Raw genomic sequence first — 24,688 nt, 5'->3', positions numbered from 1 at the left:
AGGGCTAGGTTTTTGTCCTGACACCATGACACTAGGTTGTCAGCCTCTTTCTTGCACTTTGATTCATCGCAATTGAAGATCTACAGACCATCGGTATAATTGGCAAATTTAAAGCTTGACTTGACATTGTACTTAGCTACACGGTCATGGGAGTGTAGGGAGTAGATCAAGGGGCCATGCTCACACCCCTTAGGGGAACCTATGTGGAGGGTCAGGGTGGAGAAAATGTGACTAATTCTAACTGTCTGCTGGACACGAGGTCGAGAGGCACATGGTATTGGGGGTAGGGTACTGACATGGATAGAAAATTGGTTAACAGACAGAAAGCAAAGAGTGGGGATAAATGGGTCCCTTTCGGAATGGCAGGCAGTGACCAGTGGGGTACCGCAAGGTTCGGTGCTGGGACCCCAGCTATTTACGATATACATTAATGACTTAGACGAAGGGATTAAAAGTACCATTAGCAAATTTGCAGATGATACTAAGTTGGGGGGTAGTGTGAATTGTGAGGAAGATGCAATAAGGCTGCAGGGTGACCTGGACAGGTTGTGTGAGTGGGCGGATACATGGCAGATGCAGTTTAATGTAGATAAGTGTGAGGTTATTCACTTTGGAAGTAAGAATAGAAAGGCAGATTATTATCTGAATGGTGTCAAGTTAGGAGGAGGGGGAGTTCAACGAGATCTGGGTGTCCTAGTGCATCAGTCAATGAAAGGAAGCTTGCAGGTACAGCAGGCAGTGAAGAAAGCCAATGGAATGTTGGCCTTCGTAACAAGAGGAGTTGAGTATAGGAGCAAAGAGGTCCTTCTACAGTTGTACCGGGCCCTGGTGAGACCGCACCTGGAGTACTGTGTGCAGTTTTGGTCTCCAAATTTGAGGAAGGATATTCTTGCTATGGAGGGCGTGCAGCGTAGGTTCACTAGATTAATTCCCGGAATGGCGGGACTGTCGTATGTTGAAAGGCTGGAGCGATTGGGCTTGTATACACTGGAATTTAGAAGGATGAGGGGGGATCTTATTGAAACATATAAGATAATTAGGGGATTGGACACATTAGAGGCAGATAACATGTTCCCAATGTTGGGGGAGTCCAGAACAAGGGGCCACAGTTTGAGAATAAGGGGTAGGCCATTTAGAACGGAGATGAGGAAGAACTTTTTCAGTCAGAGGGTGGTGAAGGTGTGGAATTCTCTGCCTCAGAAGGCAGTGGAGGCCAGTTCGTTGGATGCTTTCAAGAGAGAGCTGGATAGAGCTCTTAAGGATAGCGGAGTGAGGGGGTATGGGGAGAAGGCAGGAACGGGGTACTGATTGATAGTGATCAGCCATGATCGCATTGAATGGCGGTGCTGGCTCGAAGGGCTGAATGGCCTACTCCTGCACCTATTGTCTATTGTCTATATTGTCTATTGAGAAGCCAGATGCAGACGGAGGTACTAAGGCCAATGCTCAGAAGATTAAGACAGATGGAACTGCAGATGTTGGTGTACAAAAATAGACACAAAGCACTGGAGCAACTCAGCTGGTCAAGCAGTATCTCTGGGGAACATGGATGAAGAAGAGTCCCGATTCGAAAAGTCACCTATCCTTCTCCTCCAGAGATGCTGACCAACCGCTGAGTTACTCCAGCACTTTACGTCTTTGTCCAGAAGTTTAGGATGAGCTTAACAGGTATCATGGTGTTGAAGGCTGAGCTATAGTCAATGAATATCATCTGGACAATGGTGTTCTATTGCCAAAATGATGCAGAGTTTGGGGTGAATGTAGGAGGTGGAAATACAGTAACATTCTCATGAGCCAAAGAAGGTCACGTCACCCATCTTAGTTTGTCCCTGCGGTTACCTTATTCCTTCTGAAGACCCCAAAGCTTCTTCCTCCTTTACTCAAAATGCCCACGTCCATTTCATGACTGGTCTTTGTTTCTGTTCACAAAATGCTGGAGTAACTCAGCAGGTCAGGCAGCATCTCAGGAGAGAAGGAATGGGTGGCGTTTCAGGTCGAGACCCTTCTTCAGACTGTGATCGATATCCTGTCACTAACTCTGAAAATGCCCTTCACGGCTTTTTGCAAATGTTTATTTGAAATATTTTTGTGAATCTCATCTTCTATACCTGATTTACCTTGAAAGACTAGAAGCCCTAATTTTCCCTAGTCTAACCTTACACAAAAACAGGGATGTAATGCTGAGGTTCTATAAGGTGTTGTTCAGGCTGCGTTTGGAGTATTGTGGAAGGATGTGCTGGCTCTGGAGAGGTTCCAGAGGAGTTTTACAAGAATGTTCCCAGGAATGAGTGGGTTAACATATGATGAGCGTTTGATATAACTGGGCCTGTACTCACTGGAGTTTAGAAGAATGACGGGGAACCTCAATGAAATGTACCGAATAGTGAAAAGCTAAGATAGAGTGGATGTGGAGAGGATGTTTCCACCAGTCTAGGACTAGAGATCATAGCCTCAGAACTAAAGGACGTTCCTTCAGGAAGGAGATGAGGAGAAATTTCTTTAGTCAGAGGGTGGTGAATCTGTGGCATTCTTTGCCGCAGAAGGTTATGGAGCTGTCAATAGATATTTTTAAAGCAGAGATAAATAGATTCTTGATTAGTACGGGTGTCAGGGGTTATGGGGAGAAGGCAGGAGAATGGGGTTAGGAGGGTGATATAGATCAGCCATGATTGAATGGCGGAGAAGACTTGATGGGCCGAATGGCCTAATTCTGCTCCTGTCACTTATGAACTTATGACCTTATACTTTAAATCTATATTTCTGCAGAGCAGCACAGTGCCCCATGAACTGCACATCTTCCTTGTATTTCTTTATTCATTTAAGCTGGCTAAGGCCAGTATTTTGTAGCCTCTCAGTATCCAGACATAATGCTGTTCATGCCTGGTAGAAGATTGCATCGTTTGAACAAAACTCCTCATGTAACATCCAGGGGCATGATTGCATAGTTCTCATCAGTTGCTGCTCCACTACAGTCATCTGTAAGTTATAAACTTCTGCATTTAAATTCTGGCAAAGTTCTTGAATACCTAGAATGGCTCTCCAGTGCAGCACCATTTCTGAAATGTCCTTCCGTAAGCTAGGGTTCCGTCCGATTCACCACTACCCCAGTGTGGACATTGCACGTTGTCTCTCAACTTGTCCTTGTAGACCAAGATGCCTCATTTACGCTAGTCCCATTTGCCTATGTTTGGTTCATATCTCCATAAACCTTCCTTATCCATGTACCTATCCAACTGTGTAGCACCAGACCCAGGAACAGATTCTTCCCCTTTCCATAAGCTGGGTACTGGGGTACTGTCCAGTACTGAGGGTACTGTCTGATTCACCTTTACCCCATTGTGGACATTGGATTTTGTCTATGGAATTGATGTGCTATAACACTGAGAACTATATTCTGTATGGTATATCTGATCTGTTTGGATAGCCTGCAAAACAAAGCTTTTCAGTATCCCTCAGTACACGTGACAATAATAAATCTAAACCGAAGCCTACAGTCCGAGGGATCACACTGAACTTTGTATACAGAGGCCTGGCATTGAAGATCTCAAGCACCTCTTCTGAAAAACGAGGGAGGATATTTTGCGACCTCCTCACCTACGTTCTCTCCCACTAAAACCAGATTAACATTCATTTGTCGCCTGTGCGATCTTGCTCAAAACTAGTTGTTATACTTACCTGCAAAACAACTTTTATATGGAAGGTGCTTTAACATGAGTGTCACAGGTAAGAGAATGCACAATAAAGTCATAGAGACATAGAATCATAGTGTCACAGAGCATGGAAACAATCCCTTTGGCCCAACTTTCCCACACTGACCAACATGTCCCACTTACACTAGTCCCACCTGCCTACGTTTGACCATTATTCCTCTAAACTATGTACCTGTCGAAATGTTTCTTAAACATTTGATAAAACATGCTACAAATGCCTCCTCCGGCAGCTCGTTCCATAAACCCACCATCCTTTGTGTGAAAAAGTAACCTCTCAAGTTCCTATTAAACCATCCCTCCCTCACCTTAAACCCATGTCCTTTGGTTCTCGATTTCCCTACTCTGGGCAAGAGACTCTGTGCATCTACCCAATCTCTTCCTCTCATGATTTTGCACAACTCTATACGATCGCCCCTCATCCTCCTGCACTCCAAGGAATAGAGTCCCAGCCTGCTCAGCCTCTCCCGAAGGCTCAGGCCCTTGAGTCCTGGCAACATCCTCGTAAATCTTCTCTGCACCTTTTCCTGCTTGTGAATATAAATGCAAATCTTTATTTGCCACTATCTGTGAATTCACCCAACTTTCTTGACCTTGGAAATCTATCGGAGCGAGTGCACTCCTGAACTAACTGTAACCTCACAAGGATAGATACGTTGTTGATCCCACCTGCCCAACTCTTCCTGAAACTTCCTGGCCAGAGCTATTAATCTCCCCCACTGCCACCATCCTTTCTGGAATCTCAAGAGTTGTTCCAGAATACTGTATTTCTAATTTCCTCCTTAATATTGGAAGTTGGAAACAAATTATTTGTAACAATTTGACATAGAGTGCAACAATTGGCTTACAAATGACTCACCTTCTCCACAGAAAGAATAATAAGCCGCTCCCCCACCCCTCCCCTATTCTCGAACATGAAAAAAATTGCGCTCCCTACAATTGCAACACCACGCGTACACAAGCATTAAATTCGAAAACACCTCCTCACAAACGAACGACTGACACACGTAGACGGTACATTTTATCTACCAGTTTAACCTTGTAACTTGATCAACATTCCTTCTATTGGTTCTTTTTAAAATCCGACTCTTTGATTTAGTCGTGCCTCCATTCCCTTTCGATCTTCTGCCTTTCTCCTTTCCTTCCTTCCTTTCTTTAATCTTCTCCTTTCTTTACCTTTTTGCTATTTTTCACTTTTGATCTCACCGACACTTAAATATTTGGAATTGACTGATTGAATTGATTGAAAGATACAGCATGGAAGCAGGCCCTGCGACTCTTTCAAAACACGCCGACCATCGATCACCCCTTCACACTGGTTTTATGTTGTCCCACTTTCTCATCCACTCCCTACACACCAGGGGGCAATTTTTCAGAGGCCAATTAACCCACAAACACTTGCGTCTTTGGGATATGGGAGGACACTGAAGCACCCAGAGGAAACTCACGCAGTCACAGAGAGTACGTGCAAACTCCACGCAGACGGCGCCCAAAGGCAGGATTGAACCTGGGTCTCTGGCATTGAGAGGTAGCAGCTCTACCAAGTTCGCCACCGTGCCCACAAATAAAATCACAAAAAAAGCAGTGAAGAACTTGCCGACTTTGAAGTCCCTGACAAAGGGCACACTCGGCAAAGACAGCACAAAGATCTCGTGGAACAAGGAGCCAGGCAAAGGTTATTCAAGTAGTAGGAGTCATTGAAAAAAGGTACTTGCAACAACACAAAACTGTTTTGATTTCTCCTCAGAACATCTTTCCAGAGAGTCACCCCCTGAGTAGCAGCCTTCTTCCCTCCAAGTGACCGTTGTTCCCGCAACAGCTTTTACTTTTACCAGCATTGTTTACTCACTAATTTTAGCTCGCCAAGCCTTTCAGTGAAGTGCAGCTCAAAACAAAAGCTGAGAGCTTTGATAATATTTATAAACGGCTGATAATTCAGGCATGCGGTCACACCTTTATTCAGATAGAAGCTTGGTAGAGCTGAGAGCAAACCAATCCAAGGTAGGAAGCTAAGGGGCTTACCATTTGCCTGCGGAGGGGAGTACGGCTCCGATCCGGAATCAGGAGGAGATTCAGGTAAAGTGCTGAGAAGACAAAAGAGTGGCATCACAGTTAGAAGTTGCATGAATTAAAGGGTAGAATAACTAAAAGCCAAATTTTAAAGACAGATTGAAATAATGATAACAGGACCAAAACACAAGGTCTTGGCCAAATTACTGCTTGGATTTGCACTCCTAGGTTGTGAGTATATGTCTTAAAGCCAGCATAATCATCAGAATGTCACAGGGCGGTACAGTGGCACAGCTGGTAGAGCCGCTGCCGTACAACCCCAGAGACACGGGTTCGAACCTGACCTTGGGTGTTGTCTGTGTGGAGTTTGCATGTTCTCCCTGTGACCACGTAGGTTTCCTCCTGGTGCTCTGGTTTATCCCCACATCCCAACAGCATGCGGGTTTGCAGGATAATTGGCCTTGGTAAAATTGCCCCCAGTGTGTAGGGAGTGGATAAGAAAGTGGGATAACATAGAACCAGTGTGAACGGGTGATCGATGGTCGGCGTGGACTCGGGGGGTCGAAGGGCTGTTTCCATGCTGCATCTAAACTAAACCTCTTAAAGAGGGAAAGTATTCCTTTGGAGACACAAGGAACTGCGGATGCTGAAATCTTGAGTAAAACACAAAGTACTGGAGGAACAACGGGTCAGGCAGCATCTGTGGAGTGAATGGATAAAGAAGAAGAGTCCCGACCCGAAACATTGCCTATCCAGTCCTTCCACTGAGGCTGCTTGATCCAGTGCGTTACTCCAGCACCTTGTGTTTGACTCAAAATATTGCTATACTTTTAAATTACTTCCTCCTATTTTTATCGTACATGTTTATGATTTTCTTCCTTGTAGCTGTGCCAATGCCCTAAAGCAATTACATGCAGAGCGGCCGGCTTACAAGAACAATTCTCAGCTCACAGAAGCAAATAGATGGGCAGAGAATAGGGCTGAAATCCATCACATTGCACATTTAGATCATGGGTGGTCTGACAGCAATTAAATGTTACTAGACCAAGTGGACCCATTGGGCCCAAACCTCTCCTGCATTGGTGCAGCACCCTCTCCTTCCCCCTCCCATTTCCCCCTCCCCCTCCACCCCCCTCCCCCTCCCTCCCTCCCCTCCCCCCTCCCCTCCTCCCTCCCTCCCCTCCCCTCCTCCCTCCATTCCCCCTTCCCCCCTCTCTCCCCCCTCCTCCCCTCCCCTCCTTCCCCCTCCCCTCCCCCTCCCCTCCCCCCTTCCCCTACCCCCCACTCCACCCCCCTCAACCCCCTTTATCCTCCCTCCTCCCCCCTCCCTCCCTCCCTCCCTAGGAGATAGATTTAAACTTTAAAATGTGAATAACTTAAAAAGTATAACCCCGATTTCAATGAAATTTCTTCCATTAGCACCAAAGGGCCTAAAATTGTCGCGCTATCGTGTATCCTTTTGGCTGTAGTTCAGGAACAAATAAACAAGAGTTTTAATATATAGATAATAAGTTGCCAGGATCCACTTTTGATGAGGAGCTATTAGGTGCTATTGAGATTCAAACGGCAGTGGGCAGTTTAGTTTAGTTTAGTTAAATTTAAAGATAAAGTATGGAAACAGATCCTTTGGCCCACTGAGTTCGCTCAGACCAGCAATCACCCCATACACTAACACAATCCTACACAGTAGGGACAATTTACAATTTTACCAAAGCCAATTAACGTACAAATCTGTACATCTTTGGAGTGAGGGAGGAAACTTTATGTCTTTGTCCAGAAGAGCACCCAGAGAAAACACAAGCAAGTCACGGGGAGAACGTACAAACTCCGTACGGACAGCACCCATAGCCATGATGGAACCTGGGTCTCTGGCGCTGTAGGGCAGCAACTCTACCGCTGCGCCACCGGGAGACCACTTTCTTTTAAAATGGCAGCTATGCAGAGAAATTAGTTAATAGTGGTGACAAACAACAAGCGAGCCTCATTATATTGCAGGGAAAAACGCAAAATGCTGGAGTAACTCAGTGGGTCAGACAGCATCAATGCAGGACATGAATTCGTGACGTTTCGGGTCAGGACCCTTCTTCAGAAAGGAGAAGAAGGAGTGTCTAAAGAACGGTCCCAAACCTTAGCATCACCTATCGATGATCTCCGGAGATGCTGCCAGACCCGCTCAGTCACTCCAGCATTTTATACCTTTCTTTGGTAAACCAGCACCTGCAGTTCCTTGTATCAACTAATTATATCGCAGTAAGTTTTGAACACTGTGCATCCAAAGATTTTTATTTCCCAAACAAATCCCACAGTCAAACATTGAGAAGAGAACCTGCCACAAAGCTTCCTGTAAACTCACTCCACCTCTTTATTGCTGAGAAACCAAAGCAAAAGGTGTTTACATTTGACCTAGGCACAAGGTGAAGAGATAATATGTAGTCAGCACAGTGGTGCAGTGGTAGAGTTGCTGCCTTACAGCGCCAGAGACCTGGGTTCGATCCTAACTATGGGTACTGTCTGTGTAGAGTTTGTACGTTCTGCCTGTCACCACGCAGGTTTTCTCCGGGTGCTCCAGTTTCCTCCCGCATTCCAAAGACATGTGGGTTTGTAGGGTAATTTTCTTCTGTAAATTGTCCCTACTGTGTAGGATAGAACAAGTGTATGGGGTGACTGGTGGTCGGCATGGACTCAGTGGGGCGAAGGGCCTGTTTCCACGTTGTATCTCTAAACTCTAAACCCAGTCAAAAACTTTCTAACACCAATCCAAAGCGAAACTGGTCCCAGCCGAATTCCAATGAAGCAACCATGGAGTGGAACAGAAAATAAAATATTGAAAACAACTGGATCCAATACGAAAAGTTGTGTCAAGCATAGAAACGCACACAAGAGGCTTTACTAAAATTTCCGAACCGGCCACTGGCTTCTGCCCTTTTTCAAAGCCACTTTGTCAATTTTCCCTTTTCTCTTCAGGCGCATAAAAACTGATGCCAGTTTGAGCTTTTCTCAGTTGTGAAAATTACAAAAGCACGTGCGGTCTAATTCATCCTTTTACGATGTGTCGGTGTCAGCTACTTAATTTTACGGGAGCCAGTTTTGAACCTGTGGACTTGACGTGAATAATTGGAGGAGATGACAGGTACCGACTGATGTCATTGGAGAGCAATTCCATGAAATCGCACATGCATATTTCTGTGGTGATACGTAGCTCAGTGAATGAGGTTTCTGCCAATCCTGGCACATAGTTAAAGAACGTTTTCTGCCTCTTAAAAATGAACTGTTACTTTACTGATGTATTTAATCACTTTCAGGACTTTGAGCGATTCCGGAGCCTCAGGTTTAGTGGCTTAGCACTAGAGGTCTTTGTGTAGCAGATCGAAGCTCACATACATGGATTAGCATGGAACATAATTAGTTTAGTTTAGTTCACTGTCAGGAGAACTGAGGTACAGTGAAAAGCAGTTTTGTTCCATGCTATCCGGTCAGCAGAAAGACAATACATGATTACAATCAAGCTGTCAACAGTGTACAGATACAGGATAATGGCAAAGCATAAAGTACTGACGCAGATGTAAATTATTTATAAAGACAATTTAATCTACCAGCCTCCATGTCTTGGGACAAAGGAAGAATGTAGAGCATCTGGAGGAAACTCACCCAGTCACAGGGAGAGCGTGCATACTCCACACAGAAAGCACACCCGAGGACAGAATCAAACCTGGGTCTCTGCCGCTGTGAGGCAGCAGCTCTACCACCTGCGCCACTGTGCAGCCATTTCCAACTAAACTCCTGCTCTGCAAATCCCACAGGCTCCTTGCTTAGAAATATTCAGGCATCTCCCACATTATGACAGTTTGGGGAAAGAAAATTTGCTGCAACAGAATTCACAAATCGCCAGCATAAAATCATGGAAGAGAAATTCACTTTTGCAAAATTTGTGAAAAAAGTTAAGAAACATCATATTTTTTTTTAAAGATGGACATGATGTGCTGGACTGACTTAACGAGTCAGGCAGCATCTCTGGAGAAAAAGGATGGGTGACATTTCGGCGAACCGGTAAGCCACCCATCCTTTTTCTCTGGAGATGCTGCCTGGTCCGCTGAGCTGCTCCAGAAATTTGTGTCTATCTTTGGTAGAAACCAGCATCTGCAGTTCTTTATTTCTACAATATTCCAAAAATTAATTTCTTGCCACATGCACAGATGATGCAGTTTGGTGTTACAGAAAATAGGCACCATTTTACCATAATGCAACCATCCCGCACCACGCTACATAGGGGTCACCCATGTTACGGTTCCTTGACGACCGATGGGTCAAAATCTTTGAATTTCTACCCTGGCTGTCAAGGTACCTGCTAACCACTGATGGCAGCATAGACTGTGTTTTCCTTTGTAGAAACAAAGGAATTGCAGATGCTGGTTAATACACAAAAGGACACAAGGTGTGTAGGACGGAACTGAAGATGCTCGTTTATACCAAGGATAGACAGAAAATGCTGGTGTAACACAATGGGTCAGGCAGCATGTACGGAGTAAAAGAATAGGTGATGTTTCAGGTCAGAAACCTTCTTCAGACTGAAAGTAGAGGGGAAATAAAGGCAAGAAAGGGCCAGAACAAATTAGGGCTGGCAACAGATGACCTCAGGAAAGGTTGAGCCAATAATGGCCCATTTCTGGCTGGGGAAAGTGTGCTGAAGTAAGTCAGCAGGTCAGGCAGCATCTCTGATGAATATAGGTAGGTGACTTTTTGGGTCGGGACCCGTCTTCAGTCCGAAGAAGGGACTCGACCCGAAACGTCACCTATCCATATTCTCCAGAGATGCTGCCTAACCCATTGTGTTACTCCAGCACTTTATATTCTTTTGCACCTTCTTTCATTTATTTTGAAATATTTTCACCTCTACGCCATTATCATTTGTGTTACCTATTGAGTTCCGATGTTTATCTCTGTCTTTGCTCAGTCTTGGATTTTCTCATGCTGAGTTTTGTACCCTTATTTACCTTGACCTCGATTCAACTGAACCATCCTATCACCAACTAGAGAGCGGCCCTGACCTCCCATCTACCTCATTGGAGACCTTTGGACAATCTTTAATCCTACTATTATTCCCTTTACCCTGTATATGTACACTGTGGGCGGCTCAATTGTAATCAAGTAGAGTGTTTTTACTGACTAAATAGTACACAACAAAAAAGCTTTTCACTGTGCCTCGGTACACGTGATAATAATAAACTAAATTAAACTAAACTAAATTTAGCTAAACTAAACTAAACCCGTGTATTTTGGGATTTTGACAGTGCGGCTTATTTTCTTGACCTCGATTCTAGTAAACGCCCTCTTGAATTTTAACTTACTCCTGACTCCTGTGTCCTCTCAACGCTTGGGTCTACTGTGCTTTCGATCTCCCAGCTTTGTGGGAGTACCTTCACCGGACTGATTGCAACAGTTCAAGAAAATGTCACGTCACCGCACCCTTGAGAACAGTAAGGGATGGGCAATAAACGTTAACTTTGGCAGCAATATCCCGATTTGTGATACAAAATATAATGATGTGCCTCCTACGTAAAAATACACCTTCGCTTTCTTTGTGAAGGCCCCAATCAAAATGGTGGCTAGCTGAGTGAGAGCTGAAATGCACTTGTAAATTCAGTGCAATAACTTGCAATGCCAAGCCCTAAAAAATATGGAGGAGGTAACAAAATGAGATCTTTTGTTTGAAAATTTTTAGCATATAGTAACTTCAATACTTCTCTTTCATTGTTTGTTGATTGGCGTTCATTTTTTTAGTGCCAGTGTGCTTCTTGATATCTTACAATGTTATTTGGATTTGTATGTTTACCAGTTGCCTATCCATCAATAATAGTTTGTGTTTATCTACTGCCTTCAACGAAGCAAGGCATTCCTAATATGCTTCACGCAAGTGTTGCAAAATAACATTTGGTGCTGAGCCACACGAGCTATTAGGCTACATCAAAAAGACAGATTTTAAGGAGTTTCTTGTGAAAGGAATGAGATGTAGAGAGTTTTAGGGAGCAAAATTCAGAGCTTAATTTCTGGATATTTAAAGGGACAACCATCAATAGTGAAGCAATCTAAATCAGATGGACCCGGAATCCAGGATTGGAGGAGTACATTATTTTAGTTTATTGTCACCTGTACTGAGGTACAGTGAAAAGCTTTTTGTGGCGTGATAGCCAGTCAGCGAAAAGATTGTACATGATTACAATCAAGCTGTCCACAGAATATAGATGCAGGATAAAGGGTGTAACATTTAGTGCAAGATAATGTCCAGTAAAGTTCAATTAAAGATAGTCTGAAGGTCTCCAATGGGGCAGATGGGAGGTCAGGGCCGCTCTCTAGTTGGTGCTAGGACGTTCAGTTGCCCGATAACAGCTGGGAAGAGTGCAGATATCTTGGAAGACTATAAGGCACAGAGTCTTTTGCCGTAAATGCACGGAGCCTTTTGCCCAGAAGAGAGGATTCGGGAACACGTGGACATTGGTTAAAGGTGAGATGGGAAAGATTTAAAGGGAACCTGAGGTGTAACTTTTTTACACAAAGGGTGGTGGGTGTATGGAACAAGCTGCCAGAGGAGGTAGTTGAGGCGTTATTGCAATGCTTAAGAAATATGCGACCCTTTGAGTAGCAGAGTAGACTCAATGAGCTGAATGGCCTAATTCTTTGTCCTATGACTTATGAACTGTCCCTCAAGCCTGCCCTGCCCTTCTATAAGATCTTGGCTGAACTCTTCTCCCACATACGTTGAGATTCTTTGGGGATGCAAGCTGCCTGTCTACGTGGATCCCAGCAGTGCAGCCACCTGGGGTAACCTCTTCCTGTACGAGGAGTGTTTGTTCTAAGAGCCTGGTGCCAGGTCTCCAAATCAAGTGGCCTACCCCTTGTAGCCAACTGTGTGTCAACAGGTTCTCAGTGCTGGGGAAACAAGGAGCTGCAGATGCTGGCTTCCAAAAAAAAGACTCAAAGCTCTGGAGTAACTCAGCGAAGCAGGCAGCATCGCTGCAGGACATGATATGTGACACGCTGCCAGAGGTGGTGATGGAGGCAGATATAATAGTGGTGTTTAAGAGGCTTTTGGATAGACACGTGGCTATGCAGGGAATGAAGGGATATGGCACAGATGTTGTGGATCAAAGGGCCTGTTCCTGTGCTCTGCTGTTCTATGTTTAGTGTCCTATGCTGGAACCTTGAGCAAAACACAAAGTGCTGTAGGAACTGAGTAAGTCAAGCAGCCTCCGTGGAGGGAATGGAGAGCAACATTTCCAGTTGGGAGCCCTTCTTCAGTTCAGTTGGGTTTATTGTCACGTGTACTGAGGTACAGTGAAAAGCTTCGATGTGTGCTAACCATTCAGCAGTATTCAGATTCTTCGGCCCAAGAATAAGGCCAGAATAGTTTTGAAGTGAATAGAGGGCAGGACAAGAGTGTGTTGGAAAACTCAAACTTAGAGGTAACAAAAGCCAATGAAGAGGATATCAGTGGTGGATCAGCAGAGAGCAGAGTTGTCGGTGATGTTATGGAGCTAAATGCCACATATTCAAGGTCAAATGCATCTGCTTCAGTTGCAGTCAGATGCCAGGATGTGTAGGGGATGCTGTTCAGTGATATGGGCCGAGGCCAGTATTTATTTGGAGAAAAGATTTGCTTATCCAGTTCATATTATTGGAGAAATGGATGAAGAGTGAAGGCACCAAAGTGCTGCTGAGCTGGAGGTCAATCTAAATTCATAGGTTGTAGAAGCAGAATTATGCCATTCGGCCCATCAAGTCCACTCCAACATTCAAACATGGCTGATCTATCTCTCTCTCTCAACCCCTTTCTCCTGCCTTCTCCTCATAATTCCTGACACCAGTACTAATCAAGACACCAATTGCTTTAGGACTTTGTGATCTCCCTGCACCTTTTTGAACAGCCTTGTAACTTGGCATCAGATGGTACATTCTATATTTAGGCCTGTTATAAACATGCTGAACAGCTGCAAACCCAGCACTGATTCCTGGCTCTCTCCACTGGTCAAACCCCTCTAAACTTATCAATGCCCTAGCTTACAGATTAGCAGCACAGTGGCACATCAGCGGAGTTGCTGCCTTACAGCACCAGAGACCCGGCTTCAATTCTAACCTCGGGTGCTGGCTGTACAGAGTTTGCACGTTCTCCCTGTGACTACGTGGGTTTTCTCTGGGTGTTCCGGTTTCTTCCCACATTCCAAACACATGCAGGTTTGTAGGTTGATTGGCTTCAGTAAATTGCCCCTAGTGTGGAGGATGTGAAACTGGGATAACATAGAACTAGTGTACAGGTGAGCGTTAGTCGACATGGACTCGGAAGGGATGTGTTTCCACAGTGTAAATCTAAACTAAACCAAACTAAACTACTCAGGGTGTAAGACTTTGGTTCGGACGCATTTGGATTATTGCGTGCAGTTCTCGTCACCCCATTACAGGAAGGATGTGGAAGCTTTGGAAAGCGTGCAGTGAAAGTTTACCAGAATGCTGCCTGGATTAGAGGGTTTCAGCTTCCTGGGAGCGGATAGAGAAGCTAGAATTGTTTTCTCAAGAATGCCAGAGGTTGAGGGGAGACTTGATAGAAGTATATAAAATTATGAGAGGCATGGATAGGGTAGACAGACAGAACCTTTTCCCCAGGGAGGAAATGTCCAACACTAGAGGGCATTGCTATAAAGTTTAATGCAGATGTGCAGGGCAAGTTTTTTTACATAGAGTAATGGGGGCCTGGGACACACTGCCAGGGCTGGTGGTAGAGGCAGATACGATAATGGTGTTTCAGAGGCTTTTTGATTGGTACATGGAAATTTAGATTTAGATTTAGAGATACAGCGTGGAGACAGACCCTTCGGCCCACCGAGTCCGCGCCGCCCAGCGATCCCCGCACATTAACACTATCCTACACACTCTAGGGACAATTTATTTTTAACATTTACCCAGTCAATTAACCTACATACCTGTACGTCTTTGGAGTGTGGGAGGAAACCGAAGATCTCGGAGAAAACCCACGCAGGTCACGGGGAGAACGTACAAACTCCGTACAGACAGCGCCCGTAGTCAGGATCGAACCTGAGTCTCTGGCGCTGCATTCGCTGTAAGGCAGCAACTCTACCGCTGCGCCACCGTGCAAGGTATAGAGGCATATGGATCATGTACAGCCAAATCAGATCAGTTTAACTTGGCATTATATTCTGCATGAACAGTGTGGGCCGAAGGGTCCAGCCCTGTGCTCTACTGTTCTATGTTCTATGTATCCTTAGGGTTCTGGGCCAAACATAGTCAATCTGTGGAGAGGTATTAGGTGAGGAAGGGTCAGCTATTTGCTGTTGCCATTTCCCCACTTGTTGCAAGGTCACAGTTGGAAGGAAATGTTACCCAGTTAAGCGTTTGCAAAAATAACATTCAGTTCTTGAAACAAACTCATTTCAGATCAATTGCTGATTCTGCCGACACTTCAAGGGTTAAAGATATCCACTTTTTTTTTTTAAAGTCTCTTTTTACTAATTGCAGTCAGACCATGTGGGCCGTTTGTATCCGTAGACTTTAATGTAAAGGTTTATCAAATGTAAGTTTTGTTTTGAAGCAATGTTTGCATGATGGATACAAGTTAAACATTGGGAGCTAGTCCGTACCAGGCATTAAAAAAATGGTGCTAATCTACATACCTTAGCTAGTGGGGGGATGGGAGACCTTCTTTAAATATACTGCGCCTTCACGGTATACATCTAAGTTCAAAGAGTAGCACCACCATTATATAAGGCAGAAAAAAGATCAGAGACAACTTCCTAAGTAAGGTCACTGGAAGATGGTGGTCTCGATATTGTTAAGGTGACCTGTTATTTTACCACTTTATCTAAAGCTGCCCAAGAGTAACACTCCCAATGCAATCAGCGGGAAGCATGTTGGGTTCTGGTGATGTTGTGCAAAACGAAACAGACTTCTGTCCCGAAAGAATTTCTGTCTGTCTTGTACGAGGTGATTTATATCAGCGGTGGGGAAAGGAGGTTGTAGCCAGAGAAAGCCAGAGTTTCCAAGATCTCAGGGCTTCTTGCAGTGGCACATGTTCGGGGCAAGTCACTCCACAAGCCCACACGCTGACTGCACTGGTGGGATCCATGTAGACAGGTAGCTTGTATCCCCAATGAGTCTCAACGTATGTGGGGGAAGAGTTCAGTCAAGATCTTATCGAAAGGCAGGGCAGATTGAGGAACAGTTCATAAGTTCATAAGTCATAGGAGCAAAATTAGGTCATTTAGCCCATTGAGTCTATTCCACCATTCAATCATTGCTGACCTATCTTTCCCTCTCAACTCTATTCTCCTGCCTTCTCTCCATAACAAAGAAACATAGAAAATAGGTGCAGGAGTAGGCCATTCGGCCTTTCAAGCCAGCACCGCCATTCAATATGATCATGGCTGATCATCCAAAATCAGTACCCCGTTCTGGCTTTTCCCCCCAATATCCCTTGATTCCCTTAGCCCTAATAACCTTTGACACCCTGACTAATCAAAAAGCTATCAATCTCCACTTTAAAAATACCCAATGTTTTGGCCACCAATGAATTCCACAGATTCACCACCCTCTGGCTAAAGAAATGCTTCCTCATCTCCTTTCTTATGGGTGTGTCCTTTTATTCAGATGCTGTAACCTCTGGTCATAGACTCGCCCGCCAGTGGAAAGCCTTTTCCCTATGTAAATGAAATCCACACACACGCATGCACACAAACACATGCACACACATGCATACACACACATAGAAAAGAGTTCCATTTCAAATCCTGAGCAATTTGAACATTTGGGGTGCCCCAGTGACGCAGCTGGTAGAGCCGCTGCCTCAAAGTGCCAGAGACCCGGGTTCGATCCTGACTTCGGGTGCTGTCTGTGTGGAGTTTGCATGTTCTCCCTGTGACTGTATGGGTTTTATCTGGGTGCTCTGGTTTCCCCCCCACATGTTAAAGTCGTGCGGGTGTGCAGTTCAATTATTCTCTGTAAATTGTCACTAGTGTGTCGGGAGTGGATGAGAAAATGGGATAACATAGAACTCATATGGTTGTCGATGGTCGGCATGGACTCAGCGGACCGAAAGGCCTGTTTCCATGCTGTATCTCTAAACTACTTTTAACATCCCAAGAAAGTGCCGGATTGTGTCAATAAGAAACAGGCCACTTAAAGTGTCACGTGAGATGACTGAAGGCCAGTATGTTAATAGGTTTAGGTTTATTATTGTCACGTGTACCAAGGTACAGTCAAAAGTTTTGTTTTGCATGCTATCCAATCTAATCAGATAATACCCTGAATAAATACAACTGTGCCACTGTACTGCCCTAGGCTGAAGAAGGATCAATCTGAAGAAGGGTCCCGAACGGAAACGTCACCTGTCCATTGCCCTCTACAGATGCTGCCTAACTTGTGTTTAGTGGTTTGTTCTATTTTATTTAATGAATTGACCATTCAAATAAATAAAATTTGTTTTGTGACTCTGAGTGTTTAATAATCAGTAATTATGGCCTTAAAATCTTATTAGAAACTCATTCACATCTCGTACAATGAGGGAAAAAATTAAGGATATTTTCCACAGCAAGAGTTGTACATGAATAACCGAATTTCTTGTCAGTTCCTCAACTTCTTAAGATTGTACTGGGGGAAAGTTGTAAAACAGCATTACACGTGGAGGCTCGAAGAACTGCAGATGCTGGAATCATGAGCATTGAACAGAGTGCTGGAGTAACTCGGTGGGTCAGGAGATATCTCTACAAAACATGGGTAGGTGACATTTCGAGTCAGGACCATTCTCCAAGTAGTGGATCACGGAATCACTGACTACTCATCTCTTTATGTGCTGGGACTGCAGCTATTTACAATATACATTAATGACATAGATTGGCAAATGGATTAAAAGTAACATTGGCAAATTTGTGGATGACACAAAGCTGGGTGGCAGTGTGAACTGTGAGGAGGATGCTATGAGGATGCAGGGTGACTTGGACAGGTTGAGTGAGTGGGCAGATGCATGGCAGATGCAGTTTAATTGGTGAGGTTATCCACTTTGGTGGAAAGAACAGGAAGACAGATCATTATCTGAATGGTGTCAAGTTAGGAAATGGGGAAGTACAAAGTGATCTGGGTGTCCTTGTTCATCAGTCACTTAAAGTTAGCATGCAGGTACAGCAGGCAGTGAAGAAAGCTAATGGCATATTGGGCTTTATGACAAGAGGAGTTGAGTATACGAGCAAAGAGGTCCTTCTGCAGTTGTACAGGACCCTAGAGAGACCGCACCTGGAGTACTGTGTGCAGTTTTGGTCTCCAAATTTAAGGAAGGATATTCTTGCTATTGAGGGCGTGCAGCGTAGATTCACTAGGTTAATTCCCGGAATGGCGGGACTGTCGTATGGTGAAAGACTGGAGCGACTAGGCTTGTATACGTTGGAATTTAGAAGGATGAGAGGGAATCTTATTGAAACATATAAGATTATTAAGGGATTGGACACATTAGAGGCAGGAAACTTGTTCCCAATGTTGGGGGAGTACAGAATAAGGGGTAGGCCATTTAGAACGGAGATGAGGAAAAACTTTTTCAGTCAGAGAGTTGTAAATCTGTGGAATTCTCTACCTCAGAAGGCAGTGGAGGCCAATCCTCTGGATGCTTTCAAGAGAGAGCTAGATAGAGCTCTTAAAGATAGCGGAGTCAGTGGGTATGGGGAGAAGGCAGGAATGGGGTACTGATTGTGAATGATCAGCCATGATCACATTGAATGGCGGTGCTGGCTCGAAACCAACTTAATATTGAGTTAAGTATCTGAACACTGAAACTAGGCAACAATTTACATCAAAATGAACACTTCAACCTGAATTCCTCCAGAATGAATAAATTGGAAGTATAGGAAGGAACTGTAGATGCTGGTTTAAACCGAAGATAGACACAAAAAGTTGGAGTAACTCAACGGGACAGGCAGCATCTCTGGAGAGATGGGATGGGTGACATTTCGGGTAACCATCTTAAGGCCCAAAACGTCACCCATTCCTTCTCTTCAGAGATGCTGCCTGTCCCGCTGAGTTACATCAACTTTTTGTGTCTTTCTTCGGTTTAAACTAGCATCTACAGTTCCTTCCTAACTTGGGTCAAGATCTGGATTAAAGGTAGGAACAATTCTGACTTTATAACCTGCATTAAAGAAAGGGGAAATTATAATATGCAATATATATATATATATATATATATATATATATATATATATATATATATATATATTTCATACCTCCTGTATCTTCTTATACCTGTTTTGATGTTCCCAGGGTGTAGTGTGTGTGTGTGTGTGTGTGCGTGTGTATGTGTGTGTGTGCACGTAGGTGTGTGTAAGCGCGGTGTGGGCGTGTGTGCACGCACGCATGTGTGCACACATATTAAAGCATTGAAACGTGGGTGAGAATAAGTGAGTCAGTGAGAGAGTGAGATAATAAGTTTCATAAGTCATAGGAGCAGAATTATGTCATTCATCCCATTGACTCTACTCTGCCATTCAGTCATGGCTGATCCATCTTTCCCACTCAATCCCATTCTCCTGACTTCTCCCATAACCTTTGACACCCTTACTAATCAAGAACCTGTCAATCTCTGTTTTAAAAATACCCAATTGCTTGGCCTCCACTGCCATCTGTTGCAATGAAATTGACAGATTCGCCACCCTCTGACTAAAGAAATTCCTCCTCATCTCCTTCTAAAGGTATGTCCTTTTATTCTAAGGCTGTGCCTCTGGTCCTAGACTCTCCCATTAGATGGCGAGACAAAATGTGACAGGGCCTCTGGTGGCCTGGTTTTCCATCCAAGGTCCGGGTTTGGATTATCCATGGAAGAGGGAGGACAGAGGCAGTGTGAGAAGTGGAAGAGTCAGTGCCAGTGTGCGTGAGTGAGAGGTGGGCCTTGGAGGGAAAGATGGAGGCAGATGTTGGTGAAACAGAATCCAAAGGCGGTGGATTTTATGAAGAACCTTGTTATAGGAAGGATGTCATTAAGCTGGAAAGAGCACAGAGATTTACAAGGGTGTTGCCAGAATTTGAAGCCCTAGGATATCGGGTTGGGCAGGCTAGGACAATATTCCTTGGAGTGAGGGTGGGTGACGGGTGATCTTACAGCGGTGTATAAGATTGTGAGAGGAATACATGGGGTGAATGCACAGTCTTTTATTTAGAGTAGGGGGATTAAGAACATAGGTTTAAGATTAGAGGGGAAAAAATTAGTTAGAACCTGAGGGGCAACTTTTTCACACAGAGGGTGGTGGGTTTATGGAAGCTCCCAGAGGAGGTAGTTGAGGTAGGTACTGTATCTAGATTTAAAAGACATTTGGACGGGTACATGGATAGGATAGGTTTAGAGGGATATGGGCCAACCGCCAGCAGGTGGAAGTAGTGCAGATGGGGCATCTTGGTCGGTGTGGGCGTTGGTCCGAAGAGCCTGTTTCCATGTTGTATGACCCTATGACTCTATGACTCTATTCCATGGGCAAGAGTCTCTCTCTCTGGTCCTCTTCCCTGCCTCAATGAGGAAATCCTGAAAGGAAATAGATGTCAGATAGCTGGACAGCTCTGATCACTGACAGATACCTTGTCAACATTCATTGTTGACCTCCAGGCTAGGTTTGAAATGACCTTGTTCACATCTCACTCGCGGGTAATTGTTGGAGGAAGCCGATCAGATCCTGAGCATCGAGACCAATGCAGCGGTAAGACCCCTTGTGTGTGTCAGTTCCAGTATATGGGTGGTCTCTGAAGCAGAAACGATCTACCCTCCAAGTCACTAGTTTAGTTTATTATTCTTGTCACGTGTACCGTGATTTCTGCATTAGGCTCATCCCCTGGCCTAAACCAGCTGTTAACAACAATCAGTGCCTCTGACAGCCATAAACATAGAACACAGAATGGTACAGCGCAGGAACAGGCCCTTCTGCCCACAATGTCCATGCTGAACATAACGCCAAAACCAACTTGGCGACTCTTGGATAACTGCCTAGCTGAGGTCTGGCGTACTATTTTACCGGGTTGTATGCAAAACAAAGCACTTCACTGTACCTACTGTAGGTACGTGACAATAAACTATCATTGAATCATTGAACTCCTATCTGCCTGCACCTGACCCACATCCCTCTCACTAGGTAAAATCATTGTAAAACTATTTTAAGAAATCAATCAAATTATTAAAAGGATTGGAAAATTAAAAGATTTAGGGATTTATTTATTTTTTAACACTTAAAAGCATTCAAATTAACTCAGTTTAAATATATATATATATATATACATATATATATATATACATATACATATATATATATATATATATATAAGAAAATGCTAACACAGTAATCCCTGAACTAGGTCCAAGGTGCTTGAGCCGTAAGCATTGGGGAACCTCGGCAGCTCCAAGCTCCCACGCTGCACTCCGTGAGGATTTCATTGGTGGGGGATCTGTGGAAGAACTGCTGGCGAAGCAGCTGTCAGTTAGTTTGGGACTGGTGCGTAAATCCTGAATCCTAGCACTTGCACGAGGAAACGCAACCATCTCCGTGCAAAACTGCCAAGATTTACCAGCAAAGCACAGCGCTGTCTCCCGGCTCGCCGGTGACCTGAATGAGGTGACGGCTGCAATGGGACCGCATGGCCGGCTGCAGCTTGCACTGTGAAAAAATAGCGTCAAAATCCGCCAACTATTGCATGTGGACTCAGTGGGCTGTTTCTATGCATGGGTACTCCATCAACGATCTTCTTTAAGTTAGATGTGGCCCTTGTGGCTAAAGAGGTCAGGGGGTATGGAGAGAAGGCAGGTACGGGATACTGAGTTGGATGATCAGCCATGATCATATTGAATAGCGGTGCAGGCTCGAAGGGCCGAATGGCCTACTCTTGCACCTATTTTCTATGTTTCTATGTTTTATGTATGGCAATAATCGCACTGATCTATCTGCAAAATATGTATTTCACTGTATCTTGGTACATACTGTATGACAATAAAAGAACCACTGAATTGTCTTTTCAGCACAGACTCTTTGGCTATGAAGAGAAATTGTAACATGATGGAACATAGAACATGGCAGCACAGGACAGGAACAGACCCTTCGGCCCACAATGCCTGTGCTGCACATGGCACCAATTCTTGCCTCCTGCACATAATTAATATCCCTCCATCCCCTGCCTATCCAAAAGTCTTTTACCTGCCACTATCGTATCTATCTCCACATCACCCCTGGCAGCACATTCCAGGCACTCACCACCCTCTGTGTAAAACACCTGCCCCACACATCTTTAAACATTGCCACTCTCACCGTAAAGCTATGCTTTCTAGAATTTGACTTTTCCATCCAGGGAAAAAGAGGTTCTGGCCCCCTATCTTATCTGTGCCTCTCATAATTTTGTATACTTCTATCAGATCTCACCTCAATCCAAGTCTGTCCAACTTCTCCCCGTAGCTACTACCCCTTATTCCAAACATCATTCTGATAAACTCCTCTGCACCCTTTCCATCCTTCCTGTAAGGGGGGCAACCAGAACTGCTCACAACACTCCAAATGCAGCCCAACCAAAGGCCGATAAAGCTGCATCATGACGTCCTGACTCTTATACTCAATGCTCCGACCAATTAAAGCAAGCGTACATTGTGTGGAATTTGCATATTCTCCCTGTGACCCTCTATGTGCTGCGGTTACCTCCTATATCCCAATGAGGTGTGGGTTTGTACGTTAATTGGCCTCTATAATTTGCCCTGAGTGGTGCAGGGAGTGGATGACAAAGTAGGATAACATAGTACTAATGTGAACGGGTGATTGATGGTCGGCGTGGACGCGGTGACTGAGGGATTGTTTCCATGTTGCATCTCTAAACCTTCCATATGCCTTCTTTATGACTTTATCTACTTGTGTTGCCACTTACAGGGAGTTATGGAGTCAGACATACTGTTAAGGGTCTTGCCATTAATTGTATATTTCCCCTTTACATTTTTCAACAGAATCTTTTAATTATGTGTGCGGTAACAAGGGAAGGGATTCTAGTAAATCTGAACATTTAATGCTGGGATTTTCAAAATAATATATTGAATCATAGAAATGATATAGAATCATAGCGTCATATCAGTGTGGAAACAGGCCCTTTGGCCCAACTTGCCCACTCCAACCAACATGCCCCAACTGCACTAGTCCCACCTGCCTGCATTAGGCCCATACCCTTCCTAACCTATCTTATCCATGTACTGTACATGTCCAAATGTTTTCTAAATATTGTGGTAGTACCTGCTTCAACTACCTCCTCCAGCAACATGTTCCATAAGGGTCTCGACCCGAAACGTCACCCATTCCTTCTCTCCCGAGATGCTGCCTGACCTGCTGAGTTACTCCAGCATTTTGTGAATGAAATGTTCCATATACCCATCTCCCTTTGTGTAAAAAAGTTACCCCTCAGGTTCCTATTAAATCTTTCCCCTCTCACCATAGACTTCCATGCCTATGTCTGGTTCTTGATTCCCCTACACTGTATAAGAGAATTGCATTTACTCTATTCCCCTCATCATCCAATGCACTACTGTAAGGTCACTCCGCATCCTCCTGCGCTCCAAGGAATAAAGTCTTAGCCTACTAAACCTCTCCCTATAGCTCAGGCCCTTCAGGGCCTGGCAACATACTCGTAGATCTTCTCTGCAATCGTTCCAGGTTATCAACATCCTTTCTATAGCAGGGTGACCAAAACTGAACACAATACTCAAAAGGTGGCCTCACCAATGTCTTGTACAACTGTAACATAACCTCCACAACTTCCATTCATAGAGTTTTACAGAGTGGAAATAGGCATTTGGCCCAACTTGCCCAAGTTGCCCAATTTGGCTCAACACCGGCCAATTTGTCTCATCTACACTAGTCCCACCTGCCTGCATTTGGCTCTATCCCTCTAAACCTGTCCTATCCATGTACCTGTCCAAATGTTTCTGAAATGTTGCGAAAGTAGCAGCATTAACTGCCTCCTCCGGCAGCTCGTTCCATACACCCACCACTCTTACATAGTGTCTTATGTGAGGATGTGAGAAACTAGACATAGTTTCTTATTTTCACTTACCCAGGTGCATAGGAGGGCTTTGGTTCCACTTTGATAGCAGTAGTGTTGCTGTTCATACAAATGTTGTTGGGGTAGCTTTTTACAATCATCCCATTGCTGCAGGGGCAGTTCAGCTGGCCATTGAGGCCTGGGCCACACGATGCAGGGTTAGGCATGTGACCTCCATGCCTGGTTGCCACGGGAATAGAGCCAGCGGTCATGTGACAGAGATGGTTGACTCCACTTGTGGAAGGGCTGTTGACAATGACGCCGGGAATGGAATGACCCACCGAACCATTGCCCAATGCATGATGGTTGGAATAACTCACGGAGACTGGGAGCTCTGGAAAACAGCTGCAGAGAAAGAGACCGGGGAAAATATTAGAACATAGAACACAAAACAGTACAGCACAAGTTAGTCAGAATCTTTTCCATCTGGTAGGGGTGTGAAAATCAAGAGAATTAGGTTAATGGTAAGAGGGAGAGGGGAAGGTGTTTTGCACACCAACCTGTTGATATTAGACCATAAAACATCGGGACCATAATTAGGCCATTTGGCCCATCAGGTCTGCTCTGCCATTTGATCATGGCTGATTTATTTTTCCCTCACAACCCCATTTCACTGCCTACTCCCCATAACCCCTGACACATGGAATGCCTGCCATCCAAAGTTATCTTGAACTTGCTACCAAAGGAGGTGGTAGGGTCAAATTCAATCACAACATTTAGGAGCCATTTGGAAAGGCAGTTGAATAGTCAAGGCATAGAAGGATGTGAGCAAATTGGATTAGTACAAACAGGCATTGATAGACAATTCAGATGGACCATTGATTGTCTTGAAGGGTGTTCATAGGTTCATCAGTTCATAAGTTACAGGAGCAGAATTAGGCCAC

The 24,688-nt window shown here is 44.5% G+C and overlaps 1 protein-coding gene across 8 annotated transcripts in view; it reads right to left on the bottom strand.

The window, feature by feature from the left end:
• Window positions 1-24,688, bottom strand: part of myrf (myelin regulatory factor) — a 172,445-nt gene that overhangs the window by 69,689 nt on the left and 78,068 nt on the right. For all 8 annotated transcript variants that reach the window (XM_078415233.1, XM_078415232.1, XM_078415235.1 and 5 more), the window contains 2 exons: window positions 23,817-24,149; window positions 5,730-5,791 (listed from right to left, as the gene is read on the bottom strand). In XM_078415233.1, the coding sequence (XP_078271359.1) occupies window positions 5,730-5,791; window positions 23,817-24,149 (395 nt within the window). The remainder of the gene's footprint in view (window positions 1-5,729; window positions 5,792-23,816; window positions 24,150-24,688) is intronic.

The sequence above is a fragment of the Rhinoraja longicauda genome, chromosome 18 (genome assembly GCF_053455715.1).
Source record: "Rhinoraja longicauda isolate Sanriku21f chromosome 18, sRhiLon1.1, whole genome shotgun sequence".
NCBI lineage: Eukaryota > Metazoa > Chordata > Chondrichthyes > Rajiformes > Arhynchobatidae > Rhinoraja > Rhinoraja longicauda.
This window is presented reverse-complemented; position numbering and strand designations above follow the sequence as displayed.